Source organism: Hippoglossus hippoglossus, chromosome 14 (genome assembly GCF_009819705.1).
Source record: "Hippoglossus hippoglossus isolate fHipHip1 chromosome 14, fHipHip1.pri, whole genome shotgun sequence".
Taxonomy (NCBI): Eukaryota; Metazoa; Chordata; class Actinopteri; order Pleuronectiformes; family Pleuronectidae; genus Hippoglossus; species Hippoglossus hippoglossus.
Genome location: NC_047164.1, coordinates 11,721,869 through 11,741,510, shown reverse-complemented (window position 1 = coordinate 11,741,510; position 19,642 = coordinate 11,721,869). Strand labels below are relative to the sequence as shown.

The following is a 19,642-nucleotide window of genomic DNA, read 5'->3' as shown; positions in this document are numbered from 1 at the left end:
TATGTTCTGTATTAGAGGAATGGATTTTTCATCTTTGAGGATAACTGCTACGCTTCATTTTAATGTAAATCCTGCGCTAAACCTAATTATGTTATATGGCAACACTCAGGAATCATAGATTGTTATGCACACGTTGGCGTTCTGTCCATTTGCGTTACCGCCGTCGCTTGTGCTTCCACTTCAGCGTGTGGGAATTCACATCTGTGGAGAAATGTGTGGAGGAAGGTGAGATGGGGGAACCTGTGTGTGTGTGTGTGTGTGTGTGTGTGTGTGTGTGTGTGTGTGTGTGTGTGTGTGTGTGTGTGTGTGTGTGTGTGTGTGTGTGTGTTGTTTGGGTTCCCCAGGGACCACGGAGCTATAAAACCTGTCTGCTCTTCTGTGGGGGAGGAGAGGAGCAAAACCAGAGTGCCAAAGACAAATGGCATCTGTAATAGCCACATGTGCAGCTGGATCGACAACAAAGCCGCTGAGGGACGGCATGTGTTGATGTGTCTGTGTGTGTGTGTGTGTGTGTCTGTGCAGGTGAGCGTCTTTGTGCTGTCACATGTTTACATATGTTGCTAGAAATGTAAAGCTGTGAGCTCTGTGGCAGTTTCTTTTGAATTAGCATTTCTTTTCTTGGCAATAAAATTCTGTACAACACATGAGCCAGCGGATGATAATAAGATTCACAACCCCCCCCCCCCCCCCCCCCCCCCCCCCCCCCCATCATGGCAACTGTGCATCCCTGTCTCTTTAAACTGTGTGATACTTATATTAAATTTTTATATTTGTTGAAATCAAGACCCACCAGTGTTATAAATATTTTCTGTGGACCCTCCCCTTGACTTTGTGCCTGAAAATACTATTGGGGGGTGATTTCAAACAGCTCAGCGTTAAATATTAAATCAAAGACATCGTTTCTGTGGCATAAACTATTCGATTTTTTAAAATATGTTAAACTTAACCTCGTAAGGAAGAAGGGGAGAAGGACTCTGGAGTGGGAAAAATACAAACCCTCCCCCTTCTCTGACCCCATCTCCTCCTCATAACTTTAATATGAGCCCTAAGAGGGAAGCATGGATACCTCTTATGGAAATATATGATCCCAGCTTCCTCATTGGGAGCAATTTAGCCCTCATTAGCAGTATATTATGGTAAAGGAGTCTCAATAATTAAAAATCATTCTGCTCTATTAGACTTATATCACCGAGTCACTTCAGAAATCTCTATAGGACTCGCTTGTGCTATAGAGGCTGTGTTCCCCAGCATCAGGCTAATTAGAAAGCTTCAGTCCTCCTGCGACAAATCCCTTTCTCTCTGCGTCCAGCATCTGCAAGTCTCATCACTTCCCACACAAACAGATTCCTGCTGACAATAAGAGAAACACAGAAGGATGGAGAAGGCCTCTCTCTGTTTTACAGTTCTACGCACATTTTTCCCCCTCATTTCCGCATCCTTCAGAGAAGAGCTTTTACGATCGGTTAGCAGCTCGGTGCAAACCACAAAACCAAGTCCTTGACAGGATTTGATGACTATTCTGATGTCGTCTCATCCGGCTCCATGCTCTCATCATTTCAGCAATTTGCCATCTACCCACTCGCAGGGATGTGATTGCCCCGGTATGAGTCGTGTGTCTGGTGGGGAGTGAAGACTTGTCTTTCACTCCGCTCAGGGACAGATATTTCATCTCATTGTTGGGGGGGGGGGGCAACAATAAACACATTTATTCATTTTTTTCACTTTTTTTGCACCTGACGCACCTGATCTTTCAAAACTTAAAAAAACGCTTATTTTTGAGTCTATAATTAGCACAAGTGCTTTTCATGCATATTAAAGCCTACTATTTAAAACTATATAGTTGGTTAGATAATGAAGGCGACAACTGTCTGTTATTCCCAAAATGGGGGGGGGGTCCACACCCCCCTATCCCCCCAGGTTAAAATCTGCCCCGACTACACTTTTTCTAGAACTGCGTGTGTGCATTGCGTGGTCTGTCGGCCACATGTATCTTTATACATGTGCATCTTCGTGAGCTCAGATGTGAAATGCACAGCAGAATGTATGCATGAGCTGTCAGAGTAAAAGCATGAAGCTGACCTTCAGACTACACTCTGTCTTTCTAACGCTGACCTTTTTCCCCTGATGAAAGATGCAGGGGTCAACACGTACTGTATATTCTCCATTTCCCAGGGATATGGCATTGCCATGACAACTGGAACAGGACTGTTGAAAAATCTTCTCAGGTTTTGCCTCCTGGTGTTTTCCCAGAGGAGTTCAGACTGAGTCGTTCCCTCAAGTGATGGGTCGCTGAAACAAAGCCTGCATCATTAGATATTCCGGCCCTGATAACCTCAACATGAATATATGCAGGAATAATACTGATCTTGTCCTCTCTTGGAAAAGACCTGAATTCCATAAAAAAAGTAAAAATTAGCAGTAATATACCAGTGGGTCGGTGGTTTAATCCTAAACTCCTCCAGTGTGCCTTCCCAAGTGTCCTTGGGCAAGATACTGAGCCCCAAATAGCCCCTGACAGCTGTGCCGACAGTATATGAATGCTGTGTGATAGAAGAAGTCTGGCATATAGTCTGTATGTGCGTGAATGGGTAAATGTCAATTGTAATGTAAAGCACTGAGCGGTCAATAAGACTGGAAGAATACAACATAAATATCGTCTTTTTACCATTTGTTATTTTAAAGAATGTGAATGAACTATGGTATTTGCTTTGTACACCTTTCAATCCATCTCGTGAAAACAAACGTGATCCCTGTGTAATTATTTGCAGGGTTTCCTCCCCATCAAATATATTTTTCTACATTTGTTATGTAATTGCACAATTGCACAATACATACTTCAGTCAAAGGAAACATGAACTCAGCTCCTCACCAACACATCTTCATCCATCCCCTCTCTCACATGTTCTCCTCTGTACTCAATGGAGCAGAGGTTTTCTTTTTTCCTAAGCACATGTCTCCTGAGGATGCACCTAATTTTTCATAGTTGTTTTCCTCACAGTGAGGCTTTTTCCTCAAACAGCTCTTGAGCTCTGTATCTTCTTACGTCCGGCCTTTTGCCAGATTGGTTTTGTCCACCTCTCACCATGGGGCGATGCTGCGCTCATTGTGGTTCAGCCACTGTGACGGAGCTCAGCGCTCAGCCTCCCGCAGACTGCTGCCATCAGCACAAGCTCCGGCACTACATCAGTGCCGTAATCGATCTGCCACCATGTCCTCGCAGACAATTCTCTCACTCTCTAATATTCACTCTCTGTCTCTTTCCCTCTGGTTCCCGTCCCTCCCCTTCCCCCACCTCTCTGAAATGTGTTTTGTAATTAGCTAGTTATCTGATTGTGTGAACCAATTCAGTGTAAATATTAGCAGTGCACACAAAGGCAGAGTGCAGCCGATGATGTGTGGTTTATTCTACATCTTGTTTGTATACCACAATGAGTCGTCCCCATCGCTCTCTACAATCTGGATCCAAAGCACAATCTGAGCAGTACTAGGGCAGTGGCTATTCTACACATACATGCTAGGAATGGGCTGTTTGCTTGTTCTGTGGTAGTGCTGCAAATACCTTTATCTTGCTGATGTTCTCCTTTACACTTGACATCTATTGCACTTCTGTCCGTCCTGGGAGAGGGATCCCTCACATGTGGCTCTCTCTGAGGTTTCTACCTTCTTTTTACCCTGTTAAACGTTTTTTTTTGTAGTTTTTCCTTACTCTTGTTGAGGGTTAAGGGCAGAGGATGTCACACCTTGTTAAAGCCCTATGAGACAAATTGTGATTTGTGAGTATGGGCTATACAAATAAAATTTGATTGATTGATTGATTGATAGTGCCGGTTGCACAACAGGATTCAGTCTGCAGAGCCCTGAAGCTGCACCACCGCTGCTGCACAAAGAGCTGTTCACATGTGTTTATCCAAAGCTCGTTCGAAGCTCGACTCAGTACGCAGAGCCCCGAACTGGAGAATCAGGTGTCACTTACGTCGATGGTCACAGGTTCATTCTAATTTTATTGATATCAACGTATCGTGTGTAAGTTTGAAGCCGATAAGGTGAACGGTTCTCGAGATATGACTTCCACATACAGACAGAGAGACTGAGATTTCTGGAATTGGTAGATGGATAGTAAATAACTTTATATTTTACTCAGGATCTGAATATATGATAAAAGTATTAATATTTGGATTTGATTATCGTTGTCATTTAATGAAATAACCTTTTTTTAGTATTCAGCTCAGAGTTCTCCTATTCTTTTCAGGAAACTATGATAATGTCTCCAAAATATATTTAGGCTGACATTCAGGAATGCTAATCGTATCCTTGAGTGCCCCCCCACCCCCTTCTGGTACATTTGGACAAACTAGCTCTACACCAGCAGCATCAGATGAGCCACAGGCAGTGGAAGCTGCCGTCTTTGTGCGTCTCAGAGTTCACTGGTATCACTGCCAGAGGACACACGGAGCAGGCACCTGCTAATGAGAATAAACTCCCCCGCTGCACGTTTAATTAGAGGGCAGGTTATATTTGAACAGTGGAAACTACTCAAATATTCAGTGTGATGGTTAGGAGACACATATTTGACTACATAATGACCAGTTTATTTAAAACATACAATATTCACTGTTTACACCAACCTGACCACTGTGATAGAAAATGTTTGCTTGCTCAGAAAATTGAAGCTTGATTTGGTTTTAATGCATGTTGTTTAAGACAGAAGGAGGAGTCCTAATGGCGCTTTTACACATTATGGAGGGATTGAAATTTGAAAAGTAAATGGAATTCTTTTGTCTGAGAGCAACTTAAACTTTACACTGCTCTGATTAAAGTGTCCTGCAGCACAAACATGGCGCAACACAACCTCTCAGACATTTGCCTTCCATGTCATCTGCTCATCTGTTGAATTTACATGTGTGTCAGGGACCAAGCAGCATGCACAGGATTTCAAGAACGAAAAATAAGCAAATTAAATAGAAAACTGGGGATCCCATTAAAAGGGATCAGTCAGAACTATACTCTGACAAAACATTACATTTACGCTCACAAATGATGGAGACATAAGCTGGCTGGAAACGATGAAGGGAAACAAAATAGACAACAGTGGGGTGTCTTGATACAAAGAAACCCCATCCCCCCCCATGCCGATGCAACAATTGGTCTTGTCCAATTACTGGCCGTGTGTATTTAAACAGGCTCCACCCCCCGCCATCTCTTTTGGCCAAACCAGGAAGAGGGACTGAAGCTGCAGGACAAAGAAACTCAAGACAAAGAAATGTCTAATAAGGACAAAACAGTGTGAATCAAATGTGCCTTCCTCATTTAGAATACAACAAAGTGTCAAAAATGTCACAATAAAACGAACAAATAGTCTGTGTTTGAAACAACATGACAACGTGATTGTGTGTAACCATAAACCAAATTGAACCCATGTAATGATCGTGGTGAGACAGAGTGGATTTATTTTATTACAAATGTGTAGCTGTGGATACGATCAACCCAGTGTGTCAGTAGCACCACATGCACCCAGTTGAGATGGTGTCATGTACTCGGAGCGATCTGAAGCTTGGTTTTCCTGTGCATCCTGCAGAATGTCGCTTTCCAATGAAACAGCGTGTTTCTGCTGTGTGTGATCAAATCGTGGCTTTGGCTTAAGCAGCCATATGGCCTGTTGGAGAGGGCCTGTTGAGAGAGAGGAGTGTTTACTCCCCTGCAGTGATTAGACATACAGTATGGATTTCTCCCTCCAGAGCTGGTGTTTCTACTCCTCACCTATAACAACACCCACGTATAATTATTAAGGTTTTTCATGTTGGATACATACACACACTCGAGCAAACTGTCTGCCTGTGTTACGCTGTAAAGCTAAAATGTTTGAAACATACTGTTATTGCTGATGTTTTAATCTTATCTTCATCTTGGATTCTACATTCCAATGTCCCTAGAGGAAAAAGCTCATTGCAAAACACTTCACACCCTTCCCTCTCTTCCTCCCTGTCATCATCAGCCATTCCCATGGAGATTCCTTCACTTACATCCAAACAGTCCTCTCCTCTCTTGTCACTTACCTCTTTTCTTCTTGCACCATTTGCTCATTTAATTACTATTGTTGGTATTGCACTACTCTAATAATGTTTTTTATTCAGCAGTTGCTTGTATAAAATGCAAATCAAAAAAATGCATTTAGAGTGGAAACACGATCCAGTCGTGGCTCTTGTGTGTTTTTGTCTCATGGAAATCCTGCTCCATTTCGTTTCAAATGACCATCCATTGATATTGATTTAGTCTCAAAAGACTGTAAGCTATATACTGCTAATGTCCGAAATTGCTGCAACACAGACCAGACTAAATATAAAGCAGCTAAATTGGCTCTTAAAGCTGAATGGCTTCTACAGAAGTGGCTGTAATTCAGGCATATGAGTTGCTCTTGCTTACAGTTTCTTTTGTCATTTTTATTTCAGATCGAACAAACCACCATCTCCCTGAAGAGCTATCAGAGACGGCTTTGTTTACACACTGTAAACACAAAGTAAGCAGGGTGTTGAGGTGGAAAAGATTTCATGAGATGACATTTCGTCCCTGGAACACTCAACTGAGGGGCCATCGTCACGCAGACCCTGTAGAGGAGAGGCCTGCAATAGAAATATTTGTATCTCCATTAATGGCCCAAGCAACCTGCAGGTGTCTATTGTGAACAAGTCAAAAGAATCGGTCCAGCATGAGCATCCCAACAAGTTTTCAGGGCCTGAGGGTCAGTGTGGACAGAGGAGATAAGATCGGAAACAAAACCCAGATCCAGTTCCCCCAGTCTGGGGACGATAATGCCAATCGTTTATCTTCTATAGTTGATCTAGGAGGAAGGAGACTTACAAAGGACACGAGATATGGCACAACTTCAATTCCTCCTTTGGTGTCTCAGAAAGAGTCCCCTGACAAGTTGGTGATCTGGGGCTCCGAGCAGCAATGCCTGGAGCCTGACCTCAGAGAGTTTGAGCTTGTAGAGTGTAAGGAGATACATACGTTCTTGGGAAAGAGGGATCACGAGGAGGAGAACGAGGAGGAGGACGATGGAGGAAGTCTGAGGGATGGACGAGATGAGGGTCCAATGTCCATATCCTCCAGTTCAACTGCCAGTTCCACTTCAGTCGGCATGAGGAGAAATGACAATGACAGCAACAAAGTGGAGAGGAGAATGCAGAGGGACAAAGGGGGGCAGAAAAGGATTGCCTGTCATAGTACTGAAGAGTTAGACACATGCGTAGCAGGCTCAACAGGGAGGGGGAAGGGAGGTCTGAAGGAGTCCAAGTCTGAGACAAATGTGTTTGTGTCCAGTTTGTCGGCCATCGGCCTCAGCGGGAGCTTGTCGAGTGCTCTGGACTGTACCGGAGAAGCGCCATCTCCTATCTCTCTGTCCCACCCCAAGACCCACCCTTACCCAAATGTCAACAATGCTACCTCAGCCCACACCAGGAGAAGGGCAGTCCCTGCAGATGCCAACCAGAACTCGGCATCATTGCATCCTCAGGAGATATACGACTGTCCTCAGTTCTGCAGCCAGGATCAGAGACAGAGGGAGGGAAGCCATCACAGTAATGGATTGTCCTCTAACGTGGGGCTGGGCCAAAGGAGGAGGGCTGGATTTGATGAGAGGGTTCTTCCACCACGACGGCAGCAGCTTGTCAGACCTCTCTGTCAGACCGAGATGGGGAGAGCGAGGAGCTTAGCAGAGCCCAATTCATATCGAGATTACACAGGGCAACCCAGTTCTCCCAGCCACACTCCAGATTCATACAGTAATGGGTCGAACACAACGTTTACAAAAACATCTTTACGTGAACCCTCAGATTTCTCCCATCTCTATCACACATCTCTATTCTCCCAGTCCAGGCAGCCCAACCAGGCAGCCCAGAGGGAGGAAGTGCCCGTAGAAAGAACACCAGTTGCAGCAACACGGCTTAGTTCCAGTCCTCCCAACCCTTCCACCTTAGAGAAGAGACCAGAGACTCAATTCACATACAGAAGGAATTGCTCCAGTCCTAACAGAACAGGGATGGAATCCAGGTCATCAACCCCTCCTCACTCTCCTCTGAGGACACCCCAGGGCTCACCACGCAGGCAACCCTCTATATACCATGTTTCCAGGAATGTCTCTGGAGTGATTAGACATATCCCGTCAGGATGCAACCCTGCTGTACCGACGCCAGCTCAGGGCTATGGCAACAGTTGCCTGAGAGCACCAGTCAAAACTAATATAAGCACAAGCGGAATCCCCAAAGCGCCTCTTAACAACCAGCAAAGCTCCCCCCACTCTAACTACAACCCCAGCCCCAGAGAGAGCTCCCCATCACCAAAACTTAAGCCGAAAGGAGTTCGCCCTAAAATTATCACCTATGTCCGAAAAAATCCTCAGTTCAAGCCCCAAGCTGCAGACGGACCGTATCAGGTATCCTCTCTACCATCCAGGCTCTCGACATACTCACACGGCCAAACACCCAATCCCTTCAAAGACAACGCTAAAGACCCCTCCAAGCCTGACACAGAACCCAGAGCAGCCCCAGTGCTTATGGCCTCCAATCCGCTGTATGACAAGTACCGGCAAGACATGCAGACAAATATGTTCCCACCAGGTGTGCTGAGCCGGAGTATCAGGCCCCCTGGACATGCAAACACGGTCCCCCCTGCACACACACATGCCACTCCGCATGTGCACCCGCACAGCCACACGGCACCCCCCAAACTGGGCTGTAAAGCAAACAACTTCTATGGGGCACCATCAGAGGTGAGTAATTTGTACTTTGTACTCTGACAGTACTTTGTCTGTTGTAGTTTGGCTAGTTGCTCATTCTTATTTAAAGGATTTTTTTGTTTTGGCGATTGAGTCCGACAAATTTTTTGGTGGCCAATGCTGTGATCAATATTTAGGAGTAGAAAAAAATTCAGATTCCAATAAATGGACCAACGTGTTTTCAAGAATTGGCAGTGGTAAAGCAATGTAATTGAGGCTTAGTTTAAACTAAAACACAAATCCAACTAATTATATATAACTTGAATTTAGACAATAAATGTTTTAAAATAAAATTCCTGCATTGTTTATTCTGTAAAATGAAGGTTTTCATATCGACAACATAATTGCTGATATCAACATGTCTGTGAAAGGCACATATGGGCACCTTTTATCGTCCAGCCAATAAATCAGTTAGACTCTATAATCCACTGTTCATTCATACAGACGGCGAAAAGGGAGCAGCGATGGAATTTGAATTATGATTGTTGTATTAATTAGCAGCAGATAATAACTGTATGATTTGCAGTATGTTATGAACATTAATGCTGCATTCTTTTGTTCTTTGAGGTCCAGTTTCCCGATTATTCTCACACCACACGAATATGAAGTCCAAAGACAAACTTCAGATCATTTTTCTTGACTCCACATATCAATGTCCCCAGCTAGTTTCCATATTCCATATTCTATCCCACAGTAAACTATGTATAATTCATCACAGATATTCTGCATTTTATCCCCACTCTCACAAGAGCTTTATTGCTTTTAAGTCGTTCCTTATTGATTCTGATTAAATAGCTTTATTGGGAATTCATATTCATACAGCATCAAGCACCAACATGTGGAAATAAATAGTTAATGCATGCTCAAGTACAAAGCCCACAGGGACATGGCAATTCTCAAGGCTTCATATAACACTGCATGAGAGTCCCATACATTGAGCAATTCCATTAAGAGATTTCACTTACTCTAAAATGATGCTGGTGATGTTAAACACGCTACTCGCGGCAGATACAACCAGATGTGTAGCACTCTGCTCTCCTGCAAAATGTAGAAATTCTTGTTATCAGAAATCGTCTGTTGAACATGATCAGTCAGATCATATTTGAATCATTGGTTTTGTTAAAACTGAATTTTTGATTACAGAGATTTGAGTCCATGTCTGTGGATACATTCAAAGCTGTAGAATATAATTATGGCATCTGCTATTAGATGACATGGTGCATCAAAGCTTTGTTTCTCATTGTGTCCACAGGCAAAATACACAAAAGTAATCATGTGTTGGCAGGAAGATGTAAATCAGTAAACACACTAGCTTATTTCCTTTACTGTAAGGACGATATACAAACGTGACGCAAGTGCACAAAATGATGTTTATGCCAGAGATCTCTAAATAGGTTACAAGATAAGTATTTAATAGTATTGTTGGTCAATTGCATGACTTCTAGGTGGGACGATCTGCCAGTTTCAAAGGGAGTTCTGTTGAGGACACGCTGCAGCCGCGGACAGCCCCTCAGGCCGGAGGCAGTTGCAGTCTCCTGCGCTCTGGCCGAGGTCTGCGTCTCGGCCTGGGAGCTGTCAACAGGGCGGCTACGTGTGCAGCCAAGGGCAGAGGACCTGTTCAAGGGCAGAGGTCGGCACTGGTTTTCAGCCAGCCAGTCCAACCTGTCATCCCGGCAACTAGTCAGAGAAGCCAAGATAACACAGGTACATGAAACCTTCCCTCGCAGCATGTTTTTTTTTGGTTTCCCTCACAGAAAACAGCTGCAATGCCAGATGGAGGCCGTCTCTGTGGAGCTACAGTACGCATCCGAGTTTATTCCAGCAACCCAAAATTTGACACACTAGAGAGCTACCTTATCTTTCGTCTCCTTTGCAGCAACGAGGGGTTGTGGGACTTTTTTCTTCTTCCTAAAATTGGCCTGAGATGAAGGCAGCTCATTAAAATGCATTCTCTGAGATTAATTTTGGCTGATGTTATTGGAAGGTTTAAAGAAATACTGAGGGGAGTGATACTGCTCCGGGAGGCTTCCATCTACAAAACAAAATAAATAACTAAGCTTGCTCACTCTCTTTCTTCATGCAGCAAATTTCTAATTCAGATGTCTCCGATAGCACCTCTGACTGCCGAAGTGAGATTTGCATTACAGCTCACGATCGTCGCCGGAATATCGGAGTATGAAATTTGTTCATCGCTCGGCACTCTGGTGGAAAGCTGCAGCATTTATCACTTACATGCATATTTGATCTGCTCTTTCCCTGAGTGTGATAACCTGGACACACAGTGAAAATACATATGTACATTCATTCACACACAACCCAAAGCTGCACGTATAGAATTGATCGGCACAGTCTTATGATGTGCCAGGCATCCTTATCATAATCCCTATTAATACAGATGTATGGTGTCTCGGTGCTGCTGCTCGGCCCTCTGGGGAACACAGGCTTTGAAGTGCAGAGCAATTAACGGTTAAATAACAGTATTTTTCTGCCTGAAACATCTCTCATCACTGTTGCACCCTGGCTCACACGCACTGCATGTATAAACACCAGTGCAAATATATTGAATATATTGGTCAGCATTATGTGTATCAGTCATTGTGTGTAGGATCATAATTGATGGAGTTCCTTTTGCCTTTTTTGTTCTCATTGTTCTTTCACCCATGTTCTGGAGAGATCTGACCTCTAACCTTGTTTTCTTTTCTTTTCTTCTCTCCATCACTGTAAACTACAACATTTAAGCCTTTTGTGAATTATAATCTATCCATTTTTATATTTGTACATTACTCTAAAGGTACTATATAGCTATAGTATACCTGATACAAATTACTCGACTTGTGTAATTATGCAGCAGGCTCTAAACTCTAATGAGGATCAAACCACTGGACATTTGTGTTGAAGCTGTACTTCTGCATGTGGAGGCGCTCACCCTCCCTCCCTCACAGCAGCCGAGCGCCGCGATTCGCTCCGGTCGAGCTGCAGAGATTGCGGTGCACCCAAGTATCACATTTAATAACATGCAATTTAACGCTTTGCGGAGGAAATCTGTGCAGGTTGTTGCAACTCACCTTGGGTTGTAATTAAAATCGGTCGGTCATTATAGTGCTTATCCCGGCTCTCCGTCCCATTGACTTTTCTGAGCCGTATTTACATAATTCACCTCAAGTTTGGGTCTTTCTTTCAGTGAGAGCCAGTGGATGGATTTGGTGTCTTCCTGTTTTGTTGTTGAGAAACTGGAGGTAGTGTTTCCGACCTGAGGGCAAAGTAAATTTATTTTATTCAAATCTGTTGTGTGGCTGGAGGGAGAAACTGCAAGCCCAGGAAAACATCCTGCAGGCTTTTATGATTTATAGTGTGTGTCCTAAATTCTGATTTGCATGAATCTTAGTCCTATTTTTGTTCCTTTGGAGAACCACTTTATCAGGCCGGCTGTGTTTGCAGGTGGGATTTGTGGAATTAGAAAGAGAGGGAGGGAGCATGGAAGGAAGGAAGGAAGGAAGGAAGGAAGGAAGGAAGGAACTAAAGAAAATGACAACGAAAATGACAGGAAAGGAAGGAAGGAAGGAAGGAAGGAAGGAAGGAAGGAAGGAAGGAAGGAAGGAAGGAAGGAACAAACAAACAAACAAAAGAAAATGACAACGAAAATGACATAGAAGGAAGGAACAAACGAACGAAAGAAAATGACAACGAAGATGACAAGGAAGGAAGGAAGGAGGGAACGAAAGAAAATGACAGGGAGGGAAGGAAGGAACAGAAGGGAAGAGCGGATGGAAGGAAGAAACAAATTAATGAATCAACGAACCAACACAAAAAACAGGGAAGGATGGATGGAAGGAACGAACAAACGAATGAATAAAAGTGAAAAAAATGATAGTAAACAAAGGAAAATGTTATTTTTCAAGCTTTTCCTTTTAGGTCGTTCAGAATAATGTGTGTTCTCATTGAACAGGAGCGATGGTCCTTGATATCCAATCTAAAGTGGTTTTTTGTCCCCCTCACTTATCTCCCTCGTCTCTTAGAGGGCTTGATTGGAGTGGAGGGGTTGCAGGAGGGAAATCTGGGCATTTATCTTTAATGATCCTGACCTTCTCACTCAAGAGGGGCATCCTATTTTGTGTCTCTCCTCCACCAACCGTCTCTCTTGTCCTGTAGAGCTCTGTGGAGAGGAGCGGGCGGGGGGGCTGCCCACGTTATCTTTGCGACCAGCAGGGGATAATGCTCTTCTTCGGCAGGATCTAGACCCTTTACTGCGAGCTGGGGCAGCCAAAATGGGGCTTCTATTCCAAGGCCTGGGGGTTTTGCCCAATGTGTGTGTGTGTACATGTGTGTGTATGTGTGTGTGTGTGTGTGTGTGCCATGGTCGCTCATGCCTGCACATTTCATCTGTTTTGCTGTTGGAAATCATAGATTACCGAGAGGGAGGATTTCTCCCCATTGCTCACTAACAAAAGCCACCACCGTGGAGCTGTGATTACTTTTTTATCCTCTCTTTGATTCCCTGTCTTTTTCTGTCTCCTCCTAAAGATGTTTTCTCTCTTCTTCATTTTGTCTTCACTCGCTTAATCCAACTCTCGTTTTAGCTTTTTCTTTTGTGTTTTAACATCTGGAAAAACCTGCATCTCCCACCACAGCTTTTAGGATATTTGGGTAACTGCTGTCCGATTCACTGTAACCCCTGCAGTTACAAGGAATAATGAATAATAGCATTACTGATAATGTTATAAACTATGAATACAAGCAAACATAATGTATGTACTGGAGAGATAAATGGCCTACCTCCTAAATTGTGACAGTCATAACAGTGTTTACAGCATTAGAGAAACCGCTGGCCACCAGCCCAGTCTGCAGGCACGGCCAGAGCCACCAGCAGCTATTAGCATGTTGTTGTGTATATGGTTAAAGTATTTGCTCGCTGTATAAGCCGGAGACATAACACAGACGACTTCCTGGTGAGAGCTTCATCAACACAGAATGATGAACGACGAGGGGGAACAAACATCATGCTTAATCTCCTCCATTTATTTTGCTGTCAGCGGTGGTTAATGAGTTTACAATTGTCACTCAAACACACACACAAAGACACACACACACACACACAAAATCTTGCTGTCTATACTTCTGTCTGTTGAGCACACACATGATGCAGGGAGGAAAGAAGCATAAATGCTAATTACCAATTAAGATTAAATGCAGGGGATGATGAGCTATAAATAATACATTTGTAGCAGTCACTGGGTACAGAGCAGTGTGCCTTCAGTCTGTGGACCAGGTTGAACATGTCTTCTTCTACGTCCTCTCGTTCACAACCACAGGGGTCGGCAACTGGGGCGATTTGACCCAGTTGTCAAAATCGCAGCTACATCATTTTGATAATCTGATTCATTTTATTTCACCATATCGAAGTGAGAATCAGATACAGGTGTTGATTTCCGTCATGGCAACAATGATTATAGACCCACTTCCTGTTTGAATGATGGAGCTTTTATTTTGAAAAATTGTCCACTGGGGTGTGAAGATTGTGAGATGGATCTGAGATCGCCGATGTGTAATGTATGGAAAAATAACACCAGTCAATCATTCAAACTTGTATATAAACCACACACGTAGATAGTAAGAAAACAAATTCTGTTTCATTCTATGACAAATATTGACTGTGAAATCACTGCAGATAAACCAGGTAGGATGAACAAAAAGTTTTCTAACTTCACTTTGCCCCATAGACCGTTTATAAAAAGCTCTGCACACACAATGTCCAGCACACAAACCAATAAAAGGTTTGAGGATGATTTGAGGAGAATTATGAATAATTCATTCTCTAGAGCATCACCACAGGCCAAGCAAACATCCCATCCCAAACAGGCACGTTTAGAATGGCCACTGCACTAATTAAAGAAAGACTCAACATAATTCTTCATTTTGTGCTTTTCTAACAGATGAGGTGTTCACCCAACATACTTCCCCTCCGGCTCCAGCGATGGCCGCAGCCAGCCCCAGTCCGCCGCCATCAGATCCCTGCTGCCCAAAGTGAGTCAGTCGGGCCTGCGCCCGCCGGGCTTCAGCTCCAGCCGTCACCCCGCGGGCCGCCTGGCAGCGTTCGGTTCGTCAGGAGCTCCAGCGTGTCGTCCGTCTCCTCGCCCACCTCCGCCGACAGCTCGCAGAGTGACCCCTGCAGGACAGCTCACCGTGAGTGCGCTCATTACAAATCTGTAGACGCAGGCCAATGTGAGAGCTGATCCCTGCTGGGTGTTTAAGTTTTTGCTGCATCGTGTGGTTTTGTCCTTTCATAACATACTGGTATTTATCAGTTAGCTTAATGGCTCATTCCAAAACACCCACTTTATCATCATCATGAGTACCACTGTTATTATCACCGTACTGTTTTTATGCCTCCTTCTATGTATTCCCCTCATGGATGTAATTTGCATAAACAGCCCCCCCCCCCCCCCCCACATTCATTATGGTGCAGTCTGCTTTCTCTTCCTGAGCTCCGCCTCACTAACAATGTATTCTCTAATCTGTATTTTAATACACAAGCTGCATACAATTAGAAACAAAGCTGCAGTTTTATAAAGCACATATAGAGAGTATGCAGCTATATACAGTATAAATGTGTATTTTTTATTAGAGGGGTATTTTTATTTCTTTCAATCATCTAACGTTCAGTATTCCTTTGTTTGTGCATTCGTCTCACATGATCGACCCAATAAGATGCCCGAATATTAGTCAATTAAAATCATTAGCATATTATTATACTAGAGGTCAGAACATTGTCATATTTTCACTAATTAATTTGTTCCAGGATGATTTTTCATGCATGTAGCAGAGCTGGTGTGTTATTACAAGACAACTAGATGACTTGACTTTAGAAAAGTTACAAGAACAGTTTACCCCAGAAACAGTGATATTTCATTGATCCCCATACTGAAAAATGTACTTTGAGTCATTAAATATCCCCATTTGACAGCTCAGCTTTTATGTATCTATGAATGTATGTAAAAATAACAGAGCACAACATGTCAGTCCTAGGATTCATCAGTAATTTAACAGCCCCGTAACTGGGTCTGTGCTGCACGTTCAGGCAGTGTTCTCCGTGGAGAGATCAGTTTGCTGACTGAACTGTGGGGAAATAGTTTTTATGTTCACAGTCAGCTGCACGTGCACATGCATGTTGTGATTTCAGTGCTGCCTCTCAGGCTGGTTGGGTAGTTGGCTGAATTTGTGGTCGGTGTGTGTGTGTGTGTGTGTGTTTGTAATGTGACCTACATAGGGAACACTTGCTCTTCCTCTCCCAGTTACAGATGACGTACAGCATCTGCACTCTCACGCACGTCAGCCCCCCCTGTTATGTCATCACTCCATTCCCTCCTTTTGTACTTTATACTTTTTTTTGTCCTTCTTTTTCTCTCTCTCTCTCCAATTGGTTGAATATGAGAACACACTCTGGGAGTAATGTGGGGGAGGCACCTCTTCATCTGCCTTGAAGCAGGGAAAAGAGGAGTCCCTGAGGTATCTGGAGAAGAACCTGATAATTGAAAGAAAGTGTGAATACGGAGGTTGTCAGTTTTTAAAAGCTTGACATAAGGCATTGGTGTTGAGTTTATCATTCTTTTTTATCTCCGATTTCTTTCCTATGATTTTGTTCCATGTTTGGGTAAAAAACAGTAGGACACCAGTCTTTATTAACAATTTATGTGTGCGTGTTTGTGTGTGTGCTTGTCTTTCTATAGTTTTGAGGGCCAATTTTGGTTTAATACCATCATTATGAGGACATTTCAGACATTAAGGATTTAGGGTTTGACATTACAGGCTAGGAATTGCATTATGTCAATGCGTGTCCTCACAGCTATAGAAAGAAATGTGCAGCAATAGCGAGATGCAAAGCTCTCTTCTCCTCATCTCTCTCGTATTATATATTTTTTTACTTATATTTTTATGCATGAACTGAATCAGCTGAACATTGGGACAAGAGTTTCACCACACTGAAGCTCCAGAAAGTTGGATTTTCTGAAACATCCATTTTCTTGAAACCCCCAACTCTCTGTATATCTGTAAAGTTGTGGCACTACTGCTATCAGTTTCTCAAAGTGATCTTGCCCCAGCATCTACAGTCTGTGAAGTCAAAATGTAAAAAGATCAGTGTATAGCAGAATAGTTATAAGAGCTAAAAACTATTTTTCATGAAACTTACACTACTACCCGCCGCTTTCAGCTATTTAATTAAATTTCACCATCTGTATTTTGGTTTGTTGTCAGAGACAAACATAAACAATGGTATTGAATCCCCCCCTCTCTTTCTAGCGAGCTTCATTTGTATTGTACTTAATAAATTACCCTGCAAATATCAATATCATGAATCAATGAAATGAGATCCAGGCCTGAGAGAAGCCTTTGCTGCATCAGTCTGGCCAAAGATCACAAGTTCATCCCCGGCTACGTAAATCAGACTTAATGTGACTCTTCATGTTACAGGAACAAGTGCGTCCACTAAATCCTGAAGATAAATTACACGTAACATAACAGAGGCCTAATCGCTCGCTTGTTAACGTATTGTCTGTTTAAGCAGCTGCTGGTTTAAAATGCCGGTTTAATTATGCCGGTAATTTATCACCTACATGTAGCTCAAAACTGCATAGACATAGTAGACATGACGGCTTTATAAATATTGTTCACGCACACACACACGTGCACTAACAGAGCGTAGGAACACCTGCCAGCAGAGCATGAAAGAGCAGAAGTTTTGAATGGTGTTGCCTGCAGCCGACTCTTCCTCTCCCCGCTGCCACTCTGAGCTCAGTGAGACCGAGCTGGAATCGAGCATGAGAGGCAGAAGATTAATAAGCTTTGATGTTCATTTCCCTGCATGCGCCGTTTGCGGTGTGTGACACCTTGAGAAAGGCAGGACGGGAACGTTTACTTCCACTTTTGACTCTGTGTGGTGCTCGTGACCTTTCGCTGCGAGGCATCGGAACTCCCCGCTCCGTTTGAACTTTACGGATTAAAATGCGCTCGACTGTAGGTCCTATACTCTGTCTATTTCTGTGTGGGTGCACTTGTTGAGCTTTAACCAGAGGGTCGTCTGATGCATATGTGCTATGTCTTTGGGACGTTTGATATTAGAACTTGTACTGTGTTTTGTCTTTTCTGCAGCCTGGATTCAGTTGTCATATTGATTTTTATCTTTTTTTATCCCAGGGGCAATTTAAAAGGCAGAAAATAGGGGTGACATTTTTTAAACTCTTCTCTGATTTGAATTGGAGATTTCACCAAAACATAATTGCATTTAAAATCCTTATAAAGCCCAAAGCAGTTTGTGAAAATTGCAGTATGATTGTAGTGACTGCACAGATCCAAACATTTAGTTGCAGTCATGAGAGTTCATCAGAATCTACCGTTTCTAATTTCCAGGGGCTCTCACACTGTTGAACCTGTTTTCATTTGTGCATGTGTGCACATACAGTAGGTGTGCAAGGACAGGAAGTATGTTTGCAGTCCTTGTTTTTTCCTCTTTCACTCTGGGATCTTTGCCTCCTCTCGCCGCAACCCCAGTTGCAAGAGCAGACAGATTGACAGATGAGTTCTCACACATCCTTCCATCGAGGATGCACCGGGGAACACAGGCAAACCGTTACTTCCTTCAATACCAGAGAAGAAAGGCTAGTCGCTTGTTTCCCCATTGATTAGCAAGTAAAGCGGACTCCATTAGGGCTCTGGGTGATACCAACAGGAGGAATCATTAAGGAATAGAGTGATGGGGAGGGTAAGGATTGCAGCCCTCTGATAAAGTGTAGAAGAGGATCCCTGGAGATTGAACTCCCCACTGTTGTAGCTCAGTCAACCTCTGATCAATGATGCATGGATGCATTTAAATGTGGACATGTGCCTTGATTGTCCAAGAAGAAGAGAAAGATGAGGGAAGGGACATATTTAACTTGAGGGAATATGTCGTAATCTTCGTCTAACTTTTCATGATGTTAAAGATATATTGGATTTTTCAAACTAGCCCTGCATCTCAGCCATCTGGCAGACAAGGACATTTCTATTTTTTTCATCTGTCTCAATTGGTCCATAAAAACAGAAGATTGACCCTTTTTTTGTCTCTTATTTACACCTACGCTACCTGGTAGCAAGAGGGGTATTGTAAGCAGTGGATTCAGTTTGTCTCTCACAGCAATAACTTGAGCAGTTTTAATCTTATTTGGATTAAAATTGGAGAGTTGGTTTAGGGAATCTTCGACTGTTGAGATGGAAGATGCAAGATCTCTACTTCCCTCCTTCCATTATACAAACATGAAGCTAAAATATCCAGAGTCTGTGCAGTAGTGACTGTGGTGTGGAGCAACGGTATAGAGGTCCTGCTGATACATACGATATATCCATCTCGAGTCAGACTCAGCTGTCAATCATAATGTTTCACCATGTTTTTTTAGCATCAAATTAGTGATCAAAACCAAACGTATCAGAAACATGAATACTTGAACACACATGAGTGTTACCTAACTGATTTGTTTTGTTTGGCCCACGTCTCATCCACTAACATGTAGAGGAGAAAGGGGTTTATTACCTATGCAGTAGCCAGCCACCAGGGGGCGATTAAGATGGTTTGCTTTCATTTCAGAGAGCTGTTATGTCTTCCATATTCAAATAAAGTTTATGGTCAGGACCTGTGCTATTTTTGTTGTTGTTCAAAACTGTCAAGGTCGCAGGTTCAAGGTCGCAAGTTAAAAGTTTTAGCCGAATGCTAATGCAGGGGACACACAATAAAAGCACACATACAACTGCAATTATGTTTAATTCAGTTACACATTCAAAAAAATGTCAACAATATCACTTGATTGAAAATGAAACATTTTGATACTACATTTCAACAATGTAGCA

At 43.1% G+C, this 19,642-nt stretch overlaps 1 protein-coding gene across 1 annotated transcript in view; it reads left to right on the top strand.

Annotated features, from left to right (window-relative positions):
* mtus2a (microtubule associated tumor suppressor candidate 2a) overlaps nt 1-19,642 on the top strand; it is a 45,414-nt gene that overhangs the window by 5,470 nt on the left and 20,302 nt on the right. The window contains 5 exon segments of the mRNA XM_034607039.1: nt 6,447-8,764; nt 10,216-10,474; nt 14,701-14,754; nt 14,757-14,861; nt 14,864-14,950. Of these exon segments, the coding sequence (XP_034462930.1) occupies nt 6,704-8,764; nt 10,216-10,474; nt 14,701-14,754; nt 14,757-14,861; nt 14,864-14,950 (2,566 nt within the window). The 5' untranslated portion in view covers nt 6,447-6,703.